The sequence below is a fragment of the Tachypleus tridentatus genome, unplaced genomic scaffold (genome assembly GCF_004210375.1).
Source record: "Tachypleus tridentatus isolate NWPU-2018 unplaced genomic scaffold, ASM421037v1 Hic_cluster_2, whole genome shotgun sequence".
Taxonomy (NCBI): Eukaryota; Metazoa; Arthropoda; class Merostomata; order Xiphosura; family Limulidae; genus Tachypleus; species Tachypleus tridentatus.
In genome coordinates, this window is record NW_027467782.1 from 24,391,720 (window position 1) to 24,410,923 (window position 19,204).

General features: G+C 35.0%; 1 protein-coding gene across 6 annotated transcripts in view; it reads left to right on the plus strand.

Annotated features, from left to right (window-relative positions):
* LOC143243224 (uncharacterized) overlaps nucleotides 1-19,204 on the plus strand; it is a 71,444-nt gene that overhangs the window by 23,472 nt on the left and 28,768 nt on the right. Inside the window, exons 1-2 of one of the 6 annotated variants that reach the window (XR_013024236.1) lie at nucleotides 648-871; nucleotides 8,627-8,797. The exons of 3 other annotated variants lie outside the window; for them this stretch is intronic. Coding sequence is in view for 1 of the 3 variants with exons in the window: in XM_076487065.1 (XP_076343180.1) it covers nucleotides 8,627-8,679 (53 nt within the window). In the remaining 2 variants the exon portion in view is untranslated. Of the gene's footprint in view, nucleotides 1-647; nucleotides 872-8,626; nucleotides 8,802-19,204 lie in introns of those variants that run through there. 2 more of the 6 variants (XR_013024237.1, XM_076487065.1) reach the window with 2 other exon arrangements.

A 19,204-nucleotide genomic window follows, 5' to 3' on the forward strand; every position in this document is an offset into this window, starting at 1 on the left:
ATTATGGACATCTTGAAGCTTTGCAGGGTTAGTTCCTTAAAATAATAGAAGTTTTTAGTAGTTTTGTATGAGATAGAAAATGTGTGTGGGCTGCTCTGCATTATTATTTATTTTATTAAAGTAATTCTTTTTGCAGTTTATGTTTTGTATATAAGAACTCATTCTGTTGTAACTTGAGACAAGCTTTGACCAGAAGCTTTGTACGAAGTGGATTAGGTGAAGGTACAGATAATGATGGAGTTTATTTCTTTTAAACACCATTTCATAAAGTAGTAAAAGAAGGGAGAGAGAAGTTTTATTTGTTAAATAGAATAAAATACCTTTTATTAACATTTCTATAGAATCTACCTATGACCTTGCATTAGTAAAGATTTATATCTCATAAAAATCACACTCATTTGAAACAAATATTTTATCACACTTATAATAGTGATGGGTCCTATTTGAAATATAAATTTTATTTCTTTGGTCAGTTTATGATTTACAATACAATAACAACCACCGCGTAACATAACTATTTACTAGGCTATTACACATGACTTGGTATTTATGCCCCTCAGTGTGGATTCCTGTGCATGGTGAGGGGACCTCTTAGAAAAGGTTCTGTACTTTCAGTTTACCTCTTCTGGGATCTAAACATCCACCTGCGTGTTTGTCGTGTGTGGTGACCCACGAAGGGGAGGAGAGGATCCTGCTGGTTGAGATGTCAAACTCCAACACACCATTTTGGCCTTGAATTCCTGTAGATGGGCAGTCTTGAAGTGGCCCCCAAGATCAATTGGCTAGTCTGTTTGGGCCAGGGTCAACTGAGTGCCAATGTAGGACATCCTCCATGAGTGTAGTGGATATTATGTCTGATACTGATGTTCAGGTATAGTGCTCATGAAACCCTGGTGTCACTGCAGTGACCTTACATGGCACTGTAGTGCATCCCCTCATAGGGCCCCATGGTGGGTGGGGTCAGTGGGCACCTAAATATTCTTTTTTTATTATGGATACCCCTCAAATAAAAAAAATGAACATGCATGACAGCATAGAGAAAAATCCAACTACTGGAAAACGACCACATATTGATGATCTGTATGGTCAAACTCACAACTTGGATCTGTCCTGCAATTTTTAATTATACATTCTTCTACTGGAAAGCCCTTAGGACAGATGTCTCCATTTTTTATTCAGAAGGGTTTAGAGGGACTTGCTGACTCTCTTAAATCAGTAAAAAATTTATGGTTTGGGGACATTTTAGTGGAAACAGCTTCATGACAACATTTCAAACTCCTTGAAATCGAAGGCCTTTGGAGATATACCCATTGAGGTGACTCATCATTCTACTTTGAATTCTTCCAGAGGAGTTATAGTTGAGAGGGATTTAAAGACCATTCCAGAGTCTGAGATCCTCTCAGGTTTCACCAGCCAAGGTGTTACAGCTGCTCATTGAATTTTTACTCATACATACAGGATTATGGAGCCGACAGATGTTCTAATATTAACATTTACAACATCACGTCCTCCTACCAAAATGAAGGCAGGATATCTGAATTGTAAGGTACAGCCTTATATCCCTAACCCTGTTAGATATTTTCATTTTCATCGATTTGGTCATTTGAAAACATCTTACCATGGTTCCTTGACATGTGCCCTTTGTGCTGGTAAAGACCATGATGCTTTTGAATGCCAACTAGAACTACATTGTATTAACTGTAATGGTCCACATCCTTCCAATTTCACTTCTTGTCCTAAATGGGTGGAAGAGAAAGAAATACAACGTCTGAAGGCAGTTAACAATATTACTTATCCAGAGGCTTAAAAATTACTCTTCACAATTCCATCTTGGACTTATGTTGCTGCAGTCCATTCCACTACTACAGCAGGAGTCCAGACAGACTTTTCCATGTCTCCTACAGAATCCTTAATAGCACACCTTAATCTAGTACCCTACAAAATCAACAAAGTTAATGAATTAGTATCTACTTCTATATCTGTCCATTCCACATCTTCCAGTCATTGCCAAACTTCACCTTGTTCAAGTCCAGGTGTTTCCATTTGGTTTTCCTCTCTTGACACCCCATAAATTAAAAAACCCATTTGTTCATGTCCTCAATCACTGGAACTTGTGTCTACAAACTCTGACCTGCCTACTCGATCCAGAGCAGGATCATTAGAGGGTGACCGACCAACACCCAGTAAAGAAAAAAGCATGGTAGCAAGCAGAAGGTCTCTGTGCCATATTCTCCTCCAAAATAAATAAAAATGGCCACGCTAATCCAATGGAACTGTTGAGGTTTTCCACCAAATGAGAATGACATCAAGGATTTGACTGACTTTTATTATCCCAAATGTCTTTCTTTACAGGAAACATTTTTAAAACCTACTAATACAGTCACAATTTGACAATACTCCTTATACCAAAATAACAGGTCATATGTAGGACAAGGACATGAAGTAGCACTGCTGGTTGATCAACATGTGTTCACCCAGTCCTTGTTTTTGAAGACGCCCTTGTAGGCTGTAGCCATCCATATCTCCTTAGGTCATATTATCACTGTTTGCTTTCTGTACCTTACTCCTGGAATACATTATCATCCCTCAGACTTTGATGCCTTAATTGAGTTCAGTTGTAGCACACAGAATCCCCTACAGTTTCTGTGTTCACTGCTGAATTATATGCCATTTCTCTTGCCCTGAATCATATTGAAACTATACAATACATGAATTGTACAATCTATACTGATTCACTCAGAACATGAGATATATTCAGCAGCAGCTGCAGAATGCCCTCAATTGTTCACTGAAGTGGACCACAGCAAAGGACTTTACCTTCTCTCTCTCCAAAACTGTTTGCATGCACTTTTGCTGTCAATGGGATATTCACCCTGATCCTCAACTCCATATAGGTGAAGTTGTGCTGCCTGTGGTCTCTGAGACTAAGTTCTCGGGGCTTATCTTTGACCGTAAGCTGACTTTTATACCACACATCAAGCAGCTATGGGTCAAATGTACAAGAGCACTGAACATCCTCTGTGTCCTCTCTACCACCACTGGGGAAGCGGATTGACATTCTATGCTAAAGATATATCGTGTTCTTATTCGATCGAAACTCAACCAGGGATCACTGGTCTATGGCTCTACCAGACCATCGGCCTTAATGGTGCTAGACTCTATTCATCATCAAGGACTTCAGCTCTGCACTGGGGCTTTCTGCACTTCCCCAGTTCAGAGCTTATACATAGTCTCATGAACCTTCTCTGCACCTCTACCATTTGCAGTTGTCTTTACTGTATGCTTTGAAACTTCATTCCTTACCAAAGCATCCCACCTGGGGTTGTGTTTTCATTCCTTGATGGGCCATACTTTTCAGACCAAACAGTCTGCCATTGCTCTTTTTGGTCTTTGTATCAAGGTGCAGTTGGATAAATTGGGTCTGTCCTTGGATAACATTGCTGTATCTGCTGGTCAGCCCATCCCACCATGGCTTCTTGCAGTCCCCAATTGTGAACTATCTTAAAGTCATCTGAGAAAAGTAGACAAACCTGATTGGAAATACTCTCTGCTATTTGCTCAACACCTTTTGAACCATCTTTCCATTCCTATTTATACAGATAGTTCGAAATCAGATGACTGTGTGGACTCTGCCATGGTTTGTTGTGGTTTGGTGGTTACGCACAGAATCCCCTCTACAACTTCTATGTTCACTGCTGAACTGTATGCCATTTCTCTTGCCCTGGATCACATAGAAGCTAAGCAGTACTCGAACTGCATGATTCATACTGATTCATTTAGTTCTCTGCTGGCCATGGAATTGCTTCACATTGGTTCACACCCTGTTGTTACCAATATTCAAAACCGACTGGCCCATTTCTCTTTAACATCTACTTCTATCCAGTTTTTTTGGATGCCGGCCCATGATGTTATTTGCAGGAACGAGCTTACCGACACTGCAGCTAAGTTTATCTGCTCTGGCACTCACACCACTGTACCTATTTTATACATGGACTAGGGTCCTGTATTCAAGGTTTGGCTCCATGCCAGTTGGCAGTTGACTTGGAGTGAGCAATGCAAAAACAAGCTTTTCCAAATAAAACTCCATATTGGACTTTGGCCATCTTGTTACCATAAGGATAGGAAGGAGGAAGTTGTTCTAACTAGACTACGCTTTGGTCACAATTTTTTAACTCATTGATTTCTTTTATCTGGAACTGATTGACCAATGTGTAGTTTGTGTAAAACTCAGATCACAATAAGCCACTTTTTACTTTCTTGTCATCATTATGATGTACAACGACGGCACTATTTTAAGCATGTTCTGTCCCAAGGTTTGTTAGTAACATTAGACAGTGTTATTGGTAATGGTAACACTGTCCAACTTGGTAAAGTTTTTAGTTTTTTAAAGGCTATTTATCTTTTAATGCCATTTAAGTTTTTAATTTATACTTTACACCTTTTTAATGTGGCTCCCTTTTAAAGATCACAGTTCATTTAGTTCAATTTGAAATTAGAAACTGACCATAACATTAAGTAACTCGAAACCAGGACTGGAAAGGCCAACTTCAGGTGACTGACGGTGGTTTTTGTAGTTACCTGTTAGTCTTCCTGGCGAGTCCATTACAATTTGAATTACTGTAGTTTTTCTCTTGATGTTGCAGATTAGATCTAAACATTGGTTTTATGCTATTTATTTATTTATTTTTTAACTTTGTTTTGTTTTACCTTAATTTCCTTTTATGAATTTTACTGAAGTTACTTTTACCTTTTTACTGGACATTTGGTGCAGGTAGCCTCTCTGCTTTGTGCCATAAAACACTAAATCAACCAAGCAACCATTCAGCTGTCTATTGGCCCTGACATCATTCCATGTTAGTTACTATCCTATTCTTATCAATATGCAAAACAAACTGGCCCATCTCTCCCTATCATCTATCTCTGTGCAGTTTTTTTGGATACCAGCTCATGTTGGTATTCATGGGAATGAGCTAGCTGACAGTGGCAAAGTCCATCTGCTTTGGCTCTGTCACCACCATACCTGTTCCATACGTGGACTATGGTCCAGTTATCAAAACCCAACTGTACACCAATTGTCAGTCAACCTGGGTGAGCAATGAAATAATAAGCTTTTTGAAATCAAGTCTTTTTTAGCTCTTTGGCCATCCTGTTTCTGTAAAGATCGAAGGGAGGAAGTTGTTTTCACTAGGCTATGCATAGGTCACAGTTTTATAACTTACCACTTCCTTTTATCTGGTACTGATGCACCAATGTGTGGTCCGTGTGGCACTCAGGTCACAGACATACATATTTTATCATCATGCCGTTGTTACAACCAAGAACGATGATGCCATTTCCAACATATTTTTAAGGTAGGTTTGCCCTTGACATTAGCCAATGTCATATTTGATACTGACTGCCTCACTCATGTTTCTACATTTTAAGAACCATTGGCATTTTAACTTAATTTGAGGTTTTTCTTGGACTATATACTGTTTTAGCATGATATCTTTTACACATTTTAATTTTATTTTGACCTGAACCCAGGACTGGAAAGGCCAACTTCAGGTGACTGACAGCAAGTTTGAACTTCATGCTTCAGTCTTCCTGGCAGGTCTTAATTTTACACATTTTTGTATTTTTACCTTAATTTCCATATACCACTGTAGTATTCTACATCTTGTTTGGCACAGATAGCCTAGTAGCTTCATGCCAATAAACATGAAATACCTACCTACTTTGTATTTATTGGTCAAAATGTAGTATTTATACATGTATACTCAAGTAGATTAAATGACATCATGTGCTGGGATACGTTGTTTAAAGGACCGACACACTGAGAAAGTGTCTAAATTATTAAAACTGTAAGAAACATATTTTCCAAAACATAGTTATCTACTCTCAGATTACAGTTATTAATCAACTGCCATGGTTTCTTCTTTTGCCCATCTTAGCTTTGGTCTGATTTTTCTCATTTGCTCTTGTCTTTTATACCCTACTTAGTTGTTCTTGGCAAATTGTGTCTTGTGACACTTTCCACCTGCATCAATATGCATTGTATTCTAGTATTGTACATAAGCATCTCATTCAGATAATGTTATCAATTTTTCTTAACAGAGTGTGTAATAATAGATTTCTCTGTACTGCAGTCATTGGAAATATTTTGAATGTTCTTCCTTTCATTTATTCTGTTGACTTCTCAGGAGGCCACTTTGGGATAAGCTGCTTCTGACTACTTTTCTTTAGTTGATATATTGAGTGTTTTATGTTTTGAGTCTGCATTTTACTAGATGCTAAAAGGTCTGGCGGCAAATGCTTTTTTTTTTTTTTACACCCACTGACATTATGGTTCATATAGAGAGGTTTAATCCTCAATTATATGAAGGAAGATCTATACCTTGTTCACCATGGTTATCTGAACTACTTGAATTAGTCTACAAACTGCCAGGTAGAAGCATATTCTAACTGAAAAAAACAAAACAAAAAAACTTCTGAGCTTGGAAATGTGGAGTTCTGGATTGGAGTCTGTAGTTAACTTGATTATATTACAACTCTATAGGATTTCTCTTGTCTGAAATATAATCTCAAATTATTTACTACTCCTCTATACGTTGTTAGAAAGATTGTCAGGATCACCATGTTCGCAGATGGACAATTTTTAGCATGCACAGTGGTTCAGTTGTCTACTTCTACATCTACCCATGTTATTGTAGGCATCTTACTATTCCTTGGTCCTGCAAGGGATCATATCTCCATCCCTATTTAAGGATCCCATCATCAGCCCCTTGGTCCACTGGTGCCCAGAGTAGCTCTGTCTGTATCCAAGGATTCTGCTGCTTGTTTGGAATGCTGCCAGCAGATTTAGTGACTGTTGTATGACTTTGGGGTCTGTTGGGTTTTCTCTGAGAATGTTTAGATATATGGTGAGCCTTACCATTGATCTATGGGCACTATATGTCCTCGAGTCAGAATTAGTCATTCAATTCATATCTTCACCAGCAAGATGCACACAAACTAGTGTTTCTGTCTCCTGCTTATCCTCAAATTTCAGAACTTCATTTTAGGGCTGTCAGAGTTTGGTTGATCTAGGGGTAGAGAGAGAGGGTTGTACCAGTTCTTCTGGGGTTTCATTCCTGTCAATTTATTCAGCTGAAGAAAACGGGAACTGTTGTACATTCATTAATCTTTCTGATCTATATCATTTCTTGGATTATCCAAGGTTTGAAAGTGACTCATTTCTAACTCTGAATTGGCATTTTTTTTACAAGGATTGTGGATGTCCAAGTTCACAACTTTTAGAAACATCTAAGGCTTTATTATTGGATGAGAGGCATCTCTTCTTGCTTTAACTCCATGTGTTGTCACTCTGAATATTTTTCATCACATATCTTAGTTGTGCTCAGCCTGTGAAACAGGAAGTTTGATTCTTGCTCACCCTTCCTGTCTTATGGTACTGATGGTTCTTTCTCTTTTGGCATTGTGGGCCTCACTCAAATCCCTCATGCCTTTGGGACAAGGTCATAAGACATACCTTCAATGGCCCTTATGTGACCACTGAATCATGAAGAATGATTCACTGGATTCTATAGTTTCCTTATTCAGGATCATTCTCTTCAGTCTCAAGGGGTAGTTAGATAAGAAAAAATGCAAAGCTATGGGTTCATCTGCCACCACCTTGCACAGAGAGCTTTCTTTTCCCAATTGCCTAGCTACAGGGATGGAGTACATTAACAAAAGCTTTATGGTAAACATAGTTGCATTAAATCCACTCTTTTTCCATTGTCTTAATAACAAGTAACCCTCTCCCAAAAAATAAATATAATAAGGCAAAAGTACCTTTGAAAATTGATGTCTGCTTTTGCATATGATGTCAGTTTGTTAAGTGAGTGATTTCCTTCTCTAGAATTTATCCTACTACACAAATAAGTCCAACTAGCCTATAATTTCTTTAGTAACTATTTACAGTTTATTTAAGAATAGGTGTCAAGTTGGCAAACTTCCATTCCACTGTCTGTTGAACTATCAAAAGTTAAAGAGCAGTGCTTGCATATCTGATCTTTTACCTTCTTTTAAACTGTGGGGAATCTTAGCTGGTTCTGATGTATTATTTGTTTTTTAATCTCTCATGTTTTTTATTTATCATAATGGAAATAACATCTTCATGACTCAAATCAGTTTCACTATTTCCCTTATAATTTCATAATTTGGAATATTGTTAATATAATTTGTTGTGAAAACAGAGAAGAAACACTGAAAAGCATAACCACCTCATAGTATTCTAAATGTCCTTGTCATCCAAAATAATGTCAGATAAGAACTCGTTATATCACTGTGTATTAAAGTTATTTTATGTACTCACATTAGTGGTTGGTTTGATAAAGAAAAAACCATCCTGAACAACTGCATCTCTTCCATTTCTGTTTTGAATGAAAACAGGCTACAGTTCATTCTTTCTATAAAGAACCACCTTATTCCTATTTTAAAAAAGTATTGTTTCTAAATAATTTATAACCTATAATTTCAAAATATATCCTGTTATCAGTACTCTGTAAACTTTACCTTATTCTTCAATGTAACACATGTATATTTAAACCTGACAAAGCTTTAAGATTTGAATTTGCATTCAGTAATTTTTTTTTTCTTTCAGGCTTCACGCAGTGGTTACTTTCTCAATTGATATGCTTATTAACTTTCCCATAACTGAGAGAACTTCATAATAGCTGTGTTCAACTATGAGCTTCAATTTTAGGAACAGTAAAACTTGGAGATCTTGTTTCATTTAGTCATTTGTGCCAGTCATTTATTCAGTTAACTGTAGGTAGGTACTGCCTTGGTAAGTTTAGGTACATTAGTGCTACTTTAACTATATTTTGATTTTATGGTACTTCAGTTTTTACGAACTGAACAGTTTTATTGTATTTATACATAGCTTTTTAAATGTTACTGTAATAAACGCACAGAACTAATTTCAAGATAGTAATATATATTTTAATAGTTAACAGTCTATAATACACACTGAGAAACAAACAATATGAATTTTCACAGCACTAATGACCAGATGTTAATATATTTTAAAATAAATAATAGTGAGAAACAACTTGAAAAATTTGAGTAAGTACAGAAGTACAGTACACAGAACTGATGACAAGATAGTAATGTATGATGATAGTAAAAAAGTACAGAACTGATGACAAGATAGTAATGTATGATAATAGTAAAAGTACAGAACTGATGACAAGATAGTAATGTATGATGATAGTAAAAAAGTACAGAACTGATGACAAGATAGTAATGTATGATGATAGTAAAAGTACAGAACTGATGATAAGATAGTAATGTATGATGATAGTAAAAAAAGTACAGAACTGATGATAAGATAGTAATGTATGATGATAGTAAAAGTACAGAACTGATGATAAGATAGTAATGTATGATGATAGTAAAAGTACAGAACTGATGATAAGATAGTAATGTATGATGATAGTAAAAAAGTACAGAACTGATGACAAGATAGTAATGTATGATGATAGTAAAATGATAGTACAGAACTGATGACAAGATAGTAATGTATGATGATAGTAAAAAGTACAGAACTGATGATGATAGTAATGATAGTAAAAGTAAAAACTGTACAGAACTGATGACAAGATGATGATAATGTATGATGATAGTAAAAGTACAGAACTGATGACAAAAGTACAGAACTAGATAATAATGTATGATGATAGAGTAAAAAAGTACAGAACTGATGATAAGATAGTAATGTATGATGATAGTAAAAGTACAGAACTGATGACAAGATAGTAATGTATGATGATAGTAAAAGTACAGAACTGATGACAAGATAGTAATGTATGATGATAGTAAAAGTACAGAACTGATGATAAGATAGTAATGTATGATGATAGTAAAAAAGTACAGAACTGATGATAAGATAGTAAAAGTACAGAATGATGATATAGTAAAAGTACAGAACTGATGACAAGATAGTAATGTATGATGATAGTAAAAGTACAGAACTGATGACAAGATAGTAATGTATGATGATAGTAAAAGTACAGAACTGATGACAAGATAGTAATGTATGATGATAGTAAAAATGACAACAGAACTGATGATGAAAGATAGTAATGTATGATGATAGTAAAAGTACAGAACTGATGACAAGATAGTAATGTATGATGATAGTAAAAAAAGTACAGAACTGATGACAAGATAGTAATGTATGATGATAGTAAAAAAGTACAGAACTGATGACAAGATAGTAATGTATGATGATAGTAAAAAGTACAGAACTGATGACAAGATAGTAATGTATGATGATAGTAAAAAGTACAGAACTGATGACAAGATAGTAATGTATGATAATAGTAAAAAGTACAGAACTGATGACAAGATAGTAATGTATGATAATAGTAAAAGTACAGAACTGATGATAAGATAGTAAAATGATAGTAAAAGTACAGAACTGATGACAAGATAGTAATGTATGATGATAGTAAAAAGTACAGTAAATACTAAGAAACAAAATTCTAGGCAGTATTTTATCAGATGTTCATGATAAAAAGAAAATAGTACTTGTCATATTCAAATATTGGATGTTGCCAGGATACCAAAGAATAACATATATTATGTTTCAGTATTTGTGAATGAACACACAGTTACTTTTGATATTACAGTGAATTAAAAGTATTTCACAAAACTGTGTGCACATTTTACTTTCTCCTGAAGGGTCCTAAAGGTATATGCCAGGTTTGGTAACAGTAAAGTACAGTAGTTATTATTTTATTGCCAGATAACAACTTGAATTTTTTAAAGTTTTAATTGATAGTTTTGTATTAATTGAATTTCTAAAGATGTATGAACATAAGAGTCAAACTGTTTGAAGGATGTACAAAGTATCTTCCAGTCCATGTTATTTTTGATATTTGGCAATTGAACAAAGAACATCAGCTAAATGTTGCTATAATAAGTTTTAGAGCCATGACTATTTCCAGTATTTAAATATTTGTTTTCATCAAGTAATTCTTATACTAGTTGCAGTTTATATAACATAGACTTATTGCAGAATAGATTTTCCATCACTTAGAAGTAATTATTCTTGTGGGAAGGATGTTTTTAGATTATTGATGTCAAAAATAAAGAAAAAATGCAAGTGATGCAAATGTATAAATAAACAATTTTTTTTAAAATGAAAACTGACAACCTGTTAATAATGCTGTAATTTGTTTCTAAATATGACTAGAAATAATTATAACTATTCAATTTTAATTAAAAAGTTTAGTTTCTATCACTTTGTTTTCCTATCAATCCTATTATAAGAAATAAAGATATGTTTTGATATTTCATGATTTTAACCAGAATGAACTAATTTTTTCTAAATGTATTAATGCTACCTCTACCAGACTATCACTACTCGTTTGGCAGTTTGTGAGTTCAAATGTGATCCTTTGTTTATTGCTACATATTTGACTGTTTTTTTTCACAAAGTAGTTATTTTTCAACTTGATTTATTAGTTAATTTAAGTAGCTTTATTTCTGAACACAAGTTTAGTTAAACATTTCTGTGCAGTACATTCTCAGGTTAACCTTCTCACTTTTTTTGTTACAACAGCAATTAATATTTTTCTCAGAGCCCCGGTGTGGGTTACCCCATGACAGATTTATTTGCTTCTATACATTGAAAGAATGAACATTCCGTGGTCCAACGTTTATCCCCAGATTCTGCCATGACTTCTACTGAAACAGCTGTGCCTGTGCTGTCTAACACATCTTTTATTGTATTTTTCCACCTACAGAGTTTGCTGACCAGCTTCTTCTCAACCTGGGAAGTCTCCTTGGTCAAATTCAGTCTTCGTGAATTTTATGTCTAAGGTTTTTATTGTCATATCCTTGTCACCTCTTAATTTTCCACCTTATATTTCTACATTACATGAACAGTCTTCCTGGCCTATGTTTTTTTCTTCCCTTTCCTGGTATTTCAATTATTGTTTATCTGTTGATCTCACAGTTACATGAGGTTATGGGTATGTTTTGCCCCCTAAGGTCTTTTGATTATTTCACCTTTTCCTTACATTGTATTGACTGTTTAGTTTTAGATCAACAGTTGCAAGATTACTTGTTGCCTATTTGGGGGGCAGCTCCCAAATCACATGTATATCTTCCACATGCTAGATATCTTTTCTTGTTTCTTATGGTATCTTTCTTAGGTACACACTTCCTTTTAAGGCTCTCCACAGAAATTTTGTTGGGTGTTTCTAGAAATGCCTCTGTTCTTCTCTCATCCAATTTATCCTGTATCTTGTCCTTGACTCTGGCATTTGTTAAATGTATTCTTTGTTGTTGGGACTTTGTAGGTCATGATACCATGTTGGTTTGGTTCATTTATACTCAACTACTCTCAGGGTTTTGAATGTTGTCCTGTTTTGGAGATGTAACATATTGATACTGTTTAGGAAGTATTGAGTTTCAGGTGATATCAGTCCACTAATCATCGAGATTATCTGGTTTCACATGGTGATTCACTTTCCTTGTTAGCTAGTTCATCTTGCATAAAGGTGTACCCACACATGAGAAACATATTCTGCAGTTGGTCTTCTATTAGGGGATTTTGTGCTGACAAACTTAACATGGCTTGTATGGGGTGCAAATTTCTCATTTGGCTTTTCAATCACAAGTCTTTGGTCTCTTTGCTTTTGGATATCAGACAGCTTTTAATTAATATCTTGTTTTCAATGCAGAATGGTTTTACTTCCACTGTTTTACTCTGCTAATGCATTCCTTTTAGCTATGTCTCCCTCCTTGGCATTGTACCATTCTTATTGGGTTGTTCATGTGCTCCAACATTCACTTGATTTACCTCTGTTTGAACCATTTTCTCATGTTCTATGTTTCATCTTTCCTGTAAAACGTTTCCTTTCCTTAGCCAGTGGACATCAAAGGTGGGATTTGTTTGCAGTTGTTTCACATAAGCTTTATCACCCTACCTATCTTCTCATTTATATGGATTGTTCTTTTCTCCCAAAGACCTCAGCAGCTTGGAAGGGCTGTTTTTTTTTTCTTCTGTTTTCTGTCTTTACCCTAGACCAGATCTGGATAGGGTCCTGTGTCCAATCGGGATTCTTTGTTCTTATATAACCCATATTGCTCCATTCTGGGGTACACGTTCATGGCTCTTGGTCCCCTTGTAATCCTCCTTCTGTCATGATCTTTCACCTTTTATCCTTACCACTTGGATCTGCCTTGTGGTTTGATTGGCCTATTCTTCCCTACCTTCTTCCTTCCAGCCTTTTTTCCAGTTGTCCTTTCTTCAAATCTGACACTTCACTCTTTCCCTTGCTTCTCTTCTTCTTTGTCCAGTAGATGAGATTCTACAATCTGGCATGTAGACCATTGCCTGTATGTTCATTTCTCACTATCTCTATCACATTGTGGCTTCCTTTTTATTGTAGGTTCATATAACACCTTGGTTGTGCTTCAGAATTTGGTGCAACTGTATCTGATAAGTTATTAATCATACTTTCATTTTTCAGGAGCCTTTACCTACTTTTTATCACATGGATCCTAACTAGCTAATCTTTAACTAAATCTGCTTTGTGTAACCATGTTAACTTGCATTTTATCTTTCATGGCTTCACAATGCTTAGCTTTTAGATAGGGTATTTCACAAGATCAATTATAGGTGAATAACCTCGAAATTTTGCTTCATAAATTTTCCTATTCTGAACCGTACCACTCATGGACTTCAAAGGGATAGCTGCACATCCCTGTCATATTTTGACTGAATAAATCAGCAAAGTCTGCTTTCCAAAATAGGGTGTGGTGATCACACATTGCACTGTTACAGGTGATGATGCCCCTCCAGACTCTCCGATGCATTCTCATCTCCCTTTTCTTGCAGTGGAGTCCTTACCACTTACCAGTCCCATGCCGATGTGGTAATTGATCATGGAGGCACTCTTCTGAATGGGTTTCACACAAAGACAACTATAACCATTTAGTGCAGTGTAGAGTGGTAGTGTTTTGTGGATTTTTATGATGTAATATTCTCCATTTTGGAAAGATCATAATATCAGTATGCATTCCACCCCTTTGACTGGAAGCCCTCATCCTATCTTCGTGTGGATGTTTGTACTCTTGGGTGTAGAGTGAACCAATCAACATAAGTCCTCACACAGGGTTTTGAATTGTCTCTCTTTCTTCTTCAGTTTTCTCCACCTGTATTGTGGGTCACAGTGGTAGTTTGTGGGATTGTTCCAGTTCTGTTCTTGGCTACCCCTCATTCTCTCTTCTTATGGAGATGTTATTGCCATTTAGATGGTCCCATCCTGTTTCATGATTGGGAATGTTGATTGCATGCAAAAGATATCCTTTTGATGCTGGATGTTAAGTTAATGGACCAATAGCTCAGAGATAGTTATTGTGTCATACCTGGAACCTGAGAAGTGGAGTAGTGTGTAATACGTAAAGTGTTATTCTTATTCTTTTTTCATGCAGATGATAGTTCCATGCAAGGATCTTTTAAATATAGTTGATTTACTGAGTACAGTCTTTTGCACCCTAGACCCAGGTATGCATCATTGTTTACCCACTTTTCTCATTGTAGGGCAAAGTTACAGTAATATCTTTGCTGGTTAAGATTGATTTTCTGTCACATTCTTTTCCTCTTGGACTTGCTCCTCTCATTTTCTACCCTGTTATCTTACACATTCCACATGTGAGCAAAGAATATACCTGTTTCAGAAGTGATGTAGTTTCTTTCTTCAGATTTGTTTCTCTCATATGTGGAAGTATCCTTTGGGTGTTTTCGTGGATGTGTCTGTTCTTTGCTCACACTGGACCCTCATTCTAACCAATGTGAAATTCTAGCTGATATTGTGAGTGGAGGGAAGTGCCATATTGGAAGTTATAATTTTTCCACCTTTACTTCCCACATATTTCTGGTGCTTCTGTTTTCTTCCAAACTTAGATGTGATAGTTTGATAGAGGTTCACAAAGGGAGTCATGTGCATCAAGTGATTGTACTGTGCACAGAAGGCTTGTGGCATGTCTAAAGAAAATGTTTGGACAATAGGGGTCAGTAATGAATTATAACAGCTTATCTTGTGAGTGGAGGGAAGTATCTATCAGAAATAAATTTTCAGTATAGGAAAATTATAACTTTTACTGTTAGTTTTACTCATTCCTTCATGGTTTTCATACTTTGTAAAGTAAAGTTATATTTTAAAAATAAGTTGATGTGATTAATTTTTATCTTTAGCTTTAAATTTGAGCTGTTTTGAAGAACATCCAAAACTACTAGGTTTTTACTTTGGCTAAGTACTTGTTCACCTAATAAATAAAGTTAGATATAATTATTCATTTCTTTTTTTTTTTTTACTACAAAGTGTTTAAGTAACTGTGTAGTTCAGATACAACACTTGAGGCCCAAAATTATCACAAACTCACTTATGAACATAAGCTGAATTATCTGGGGTAACAAGTCAAAAAAGGTGTATTGTAGTATTATTGCACCAGATAACTAATAAATGAATATTTTTTGTTGTTTCTAAGTGTTAAACAATGTGTATGATACATTTTAATGTACAAAGTTTAGCTTTATAAAACAAAAAAAATTAATTGTATGTTATTGTGCCTGGAGTATGAAGTCGGAGATTCCTCTGTTTTTTTATATTTTTTCTTCACTTGATAACATGTTTTGAGACAAAAATTCTAAAGACTATTGTACATGTTAATTCCAACTATACTTCAACAATTGTAACTTGGAGACGTTTTTCATTTGGTATTTTGTTAATATCTGACACTTATTTGGTGAAATTAATATAAAATTTAAAAGAAAAATTCATACTTTTATTTCTGCACAGCCTCAGAGTTTTTCTTGTAAACAAAACAACTAGAGTCTTTCTGCCCATTCTAAAGAATACCTGGACTTTTATAACCTATCTTCTCTGATTTCAGGTGTTTCCTTAAGTTATTCTATGGGCCTTTGTTGAAATCTTGTGATGGTGTTGCATTAAGCAGTTTGATCATTTAATAATGAAATATAACTTTATAAACTGCGATAAAGAAATTTTGGTGATTATGATTGGGTAGAGCAAGAATTAGATTGTCATGTAACAGTGGAGTAAATATCTAGATTTATGAGTTTTGTTCCTTTTCTTTGTAAATTGTGAAGTTACTTTTGTGTTGAATTATAACTGAAAGGTACATAATTTATTGTAAATGAGAAGATACCAAATGTGAGCTTATACAATTCAGAATGGGTACCAAAGAAAACTTTATTACAAGTTTAACACACTAACAAATGTACAATGTTTGGAGAAAGTTTTTCTACCACCAGATATAAATGGTTTACCTAAGCAAAGAACAATATAGTCATGTGACTATGTATTGATTATAGTTTAATAAAAATATCTTGTTGATGTTTGGTTCTCTGTTTAAAATTATCTGTGGTTTTATTGTGTTGTAAACAAGAATTTTTTATTATGTTTGCCAAATATTAAAGATAAAATAATTGCCAAATCTTTTAAGTTCAGACAAAGTTACTGTTTAGTTAGTATGGTAAGCAAATGCAAAATAATTTGAAGACTCTGATTTCTATGATTTTTACTTTTGTGTTTATAGTATTCAGACAATTTACATAAATAAACTAGCTAACTGACTATTTAATTATTTTTAAATGCAATTGTCATATGTCATAAAAATGTTATTAATCCAATCATTGATAGTAATTTATTTAATTAACAGAAGATTGTCATGTCATTTAGTCTTGTGCTGCTAAATTAGGACGGCTAGCACAGATAGCCTTCATGAAGCTTTGTGCAAAATTTAAAAACAAAAAATCGTTGTTTGGGTGTTTTTGTCATATTCATACAAAGTAAAAGTTCAACATTGAATAAAAAAGGGTAATCAAGTTAGTTTATAATATTTAATTACATTAAATATTATTAAAATACTTTAATTGTGATATGGGCTTTCTGTGGTGTAGTGGTTTGTGTGCTAGGCTGAGGATCAGAAAGTTCAAGGTTTTAGTCATGATGATATCAAATATGCTTCAGACTTTCAGCTGTGGAGATGCTATAGCATTGATAATCAGCATGGTTACTTGTTCAGTAGGCTGGACAGTGGGTGTTGCTGACTGGTTGCACTCTGAAAATAGGTTAAAATTACATATACCTTAGGAATTTCTGGCTTTTAGGCATCATTGATTAAAAATACCAATTCAGATATTCTACAATACTGTAATGACTTGTATTTCTGTTATTGTTTTTTACAAAGTTAACACTACAAATACAGCTGTGTGATATTTTATTACATTTAAACAAAATTTATTTTTATTCTGTTATTTGACAATGTGCATGTAGTTCTGATTGGCTATATTTAATGTTATAAAGCACATGTTTTTTCAGTTTTTAATTACATTTAATATTACCAAGTGGATGCATGTAGTTTTGATACAGTACCTAATTTGTTTTTGCATTGTAGTTTTTTTGTTCACTGTTATCCTTTATATGCAAACCTTTGGGTCACCACAAGCATCAAAACTACCCTCCACCCCACAAATAATGTTGTTTGCTGCATATTTACATGTAATTTGTCATGAAACAGTCCTCCACCAATAGAAGTATGAAGTGCTCTCTTGCATGATGCAGTTTTCTCCCTCTATTTGATTTCACCTAGAAATAATTTCTCATGGGCAGTTTTCTAGCTCAAAAATTCTGTTTTTCTTGCAATACTTTCTTGTTTAAATTATTATTTTCATTTGCAATTATTGTTAACTGCAGTATATTATTAACTTGTTTCTTTTCTTTTGGTTTGACATTTTTTTTCAAACCTTTTTTTAAATTCCCTAACTTATTCACAGTCAAATATGTATTCAGAAATCATAACATTGTATTCAGATACAGGAGTCTTAGCTGAGGCTGTCTTAGTTTTTGTTTGTTGGGAGGTTGAACTTCATGTGGATTGCCTCTCTTCTATCTATCCTTACCAGATGCTTCTGATGCCAATAGATTCCATTCAGTTAATGAGGAGTTTTACAGCTTGTTTCTCTCACTTTATTTGCTGTGCAAGTGTGTGTCTTGTCTCTCCTGAGGAATTGGCCAAGTCCATCCTATCAGCTATCTTGGATATGATCACTGATTTCTCAGGTATGTTACCTTTTATCTATATCCTGAGTTTCATGTGAACCTACCCCTTCCCTGCTACATGCCACCCCATCATGTGAGTACCAAGTGTTTCTTTTCTTGAGATATCAAAGTCCATGATAATCACTTCCTATTTCAATTGAAGGCAAATCAACCTGACTTGACACCCATAGGTTACCATCATGCTGGCTATTATTTTCCTGGACTCTTAACAGCTGAAGTCTCTTTGCCAATGTGAGTTTATTTCAGGCCCAGTTTTCCCACCTTTATCTTACATTTACTTCTTTTCATCAGAACCTTTTATCTTTCCACATCCTTTCTGAGGCTATACACCTTTTTCTGAAGGATATTTGGGGGATACCCATACCCTAATTTCCTCCATGTTGGTACAATTGGCCTCCTATCCCATATCCCCTCACATGTGACTTCTTTGTTGCTATGATTCATGGATAGCAACATTCTTTTGTTTCAAGTGCTTCTGTCATCCACTTATCTACAACACGTACTGATGGTTCCTTTACTATGTAGATCTATTTTTGAAGATATACCTGAATCTTTGGAGGCATCTGGGGTATCTGCAAGACAACACTCAGCCTTTTATTCTTTGTTGCATGTTTGTCTCAACTTGCTCCAATTTCAGCTTCTATTTAGATTTTCTTTCCTTTGCCCTCCCAACCCTTACATGTTTCCTCCTTCAGAGGTTCTTTCAGTGAGGCATTTTTCTCACCTTTGTATTATCACCATTAACAATTCTTGTGACTATCCTGTAGGTACTGGCCAAGTGGAATCTCATTTGTCCATATTTGTCCACCTGTGGATGGAATTTACTCCTGACCTCTATGGTATACTGGATAATCTCAGATTTTTTTCTCCAGTTCCTATACCCCACTTTCTCTGTCTCCTCAACCTTTCCCTTCTCTGTTCCTCAGGATCATGTTATGTGACAACTTATTTCTGAGGTGATTCAGACTCTACTCTTGCAGTGTGCTGTAGAGCTTGTCAGTTTTTTTTTCCAGGATTTTACTTCAGGCTTTATCTTGTTTCCATGAAAACTGAGGAATAGCACTGTATGAACTTTT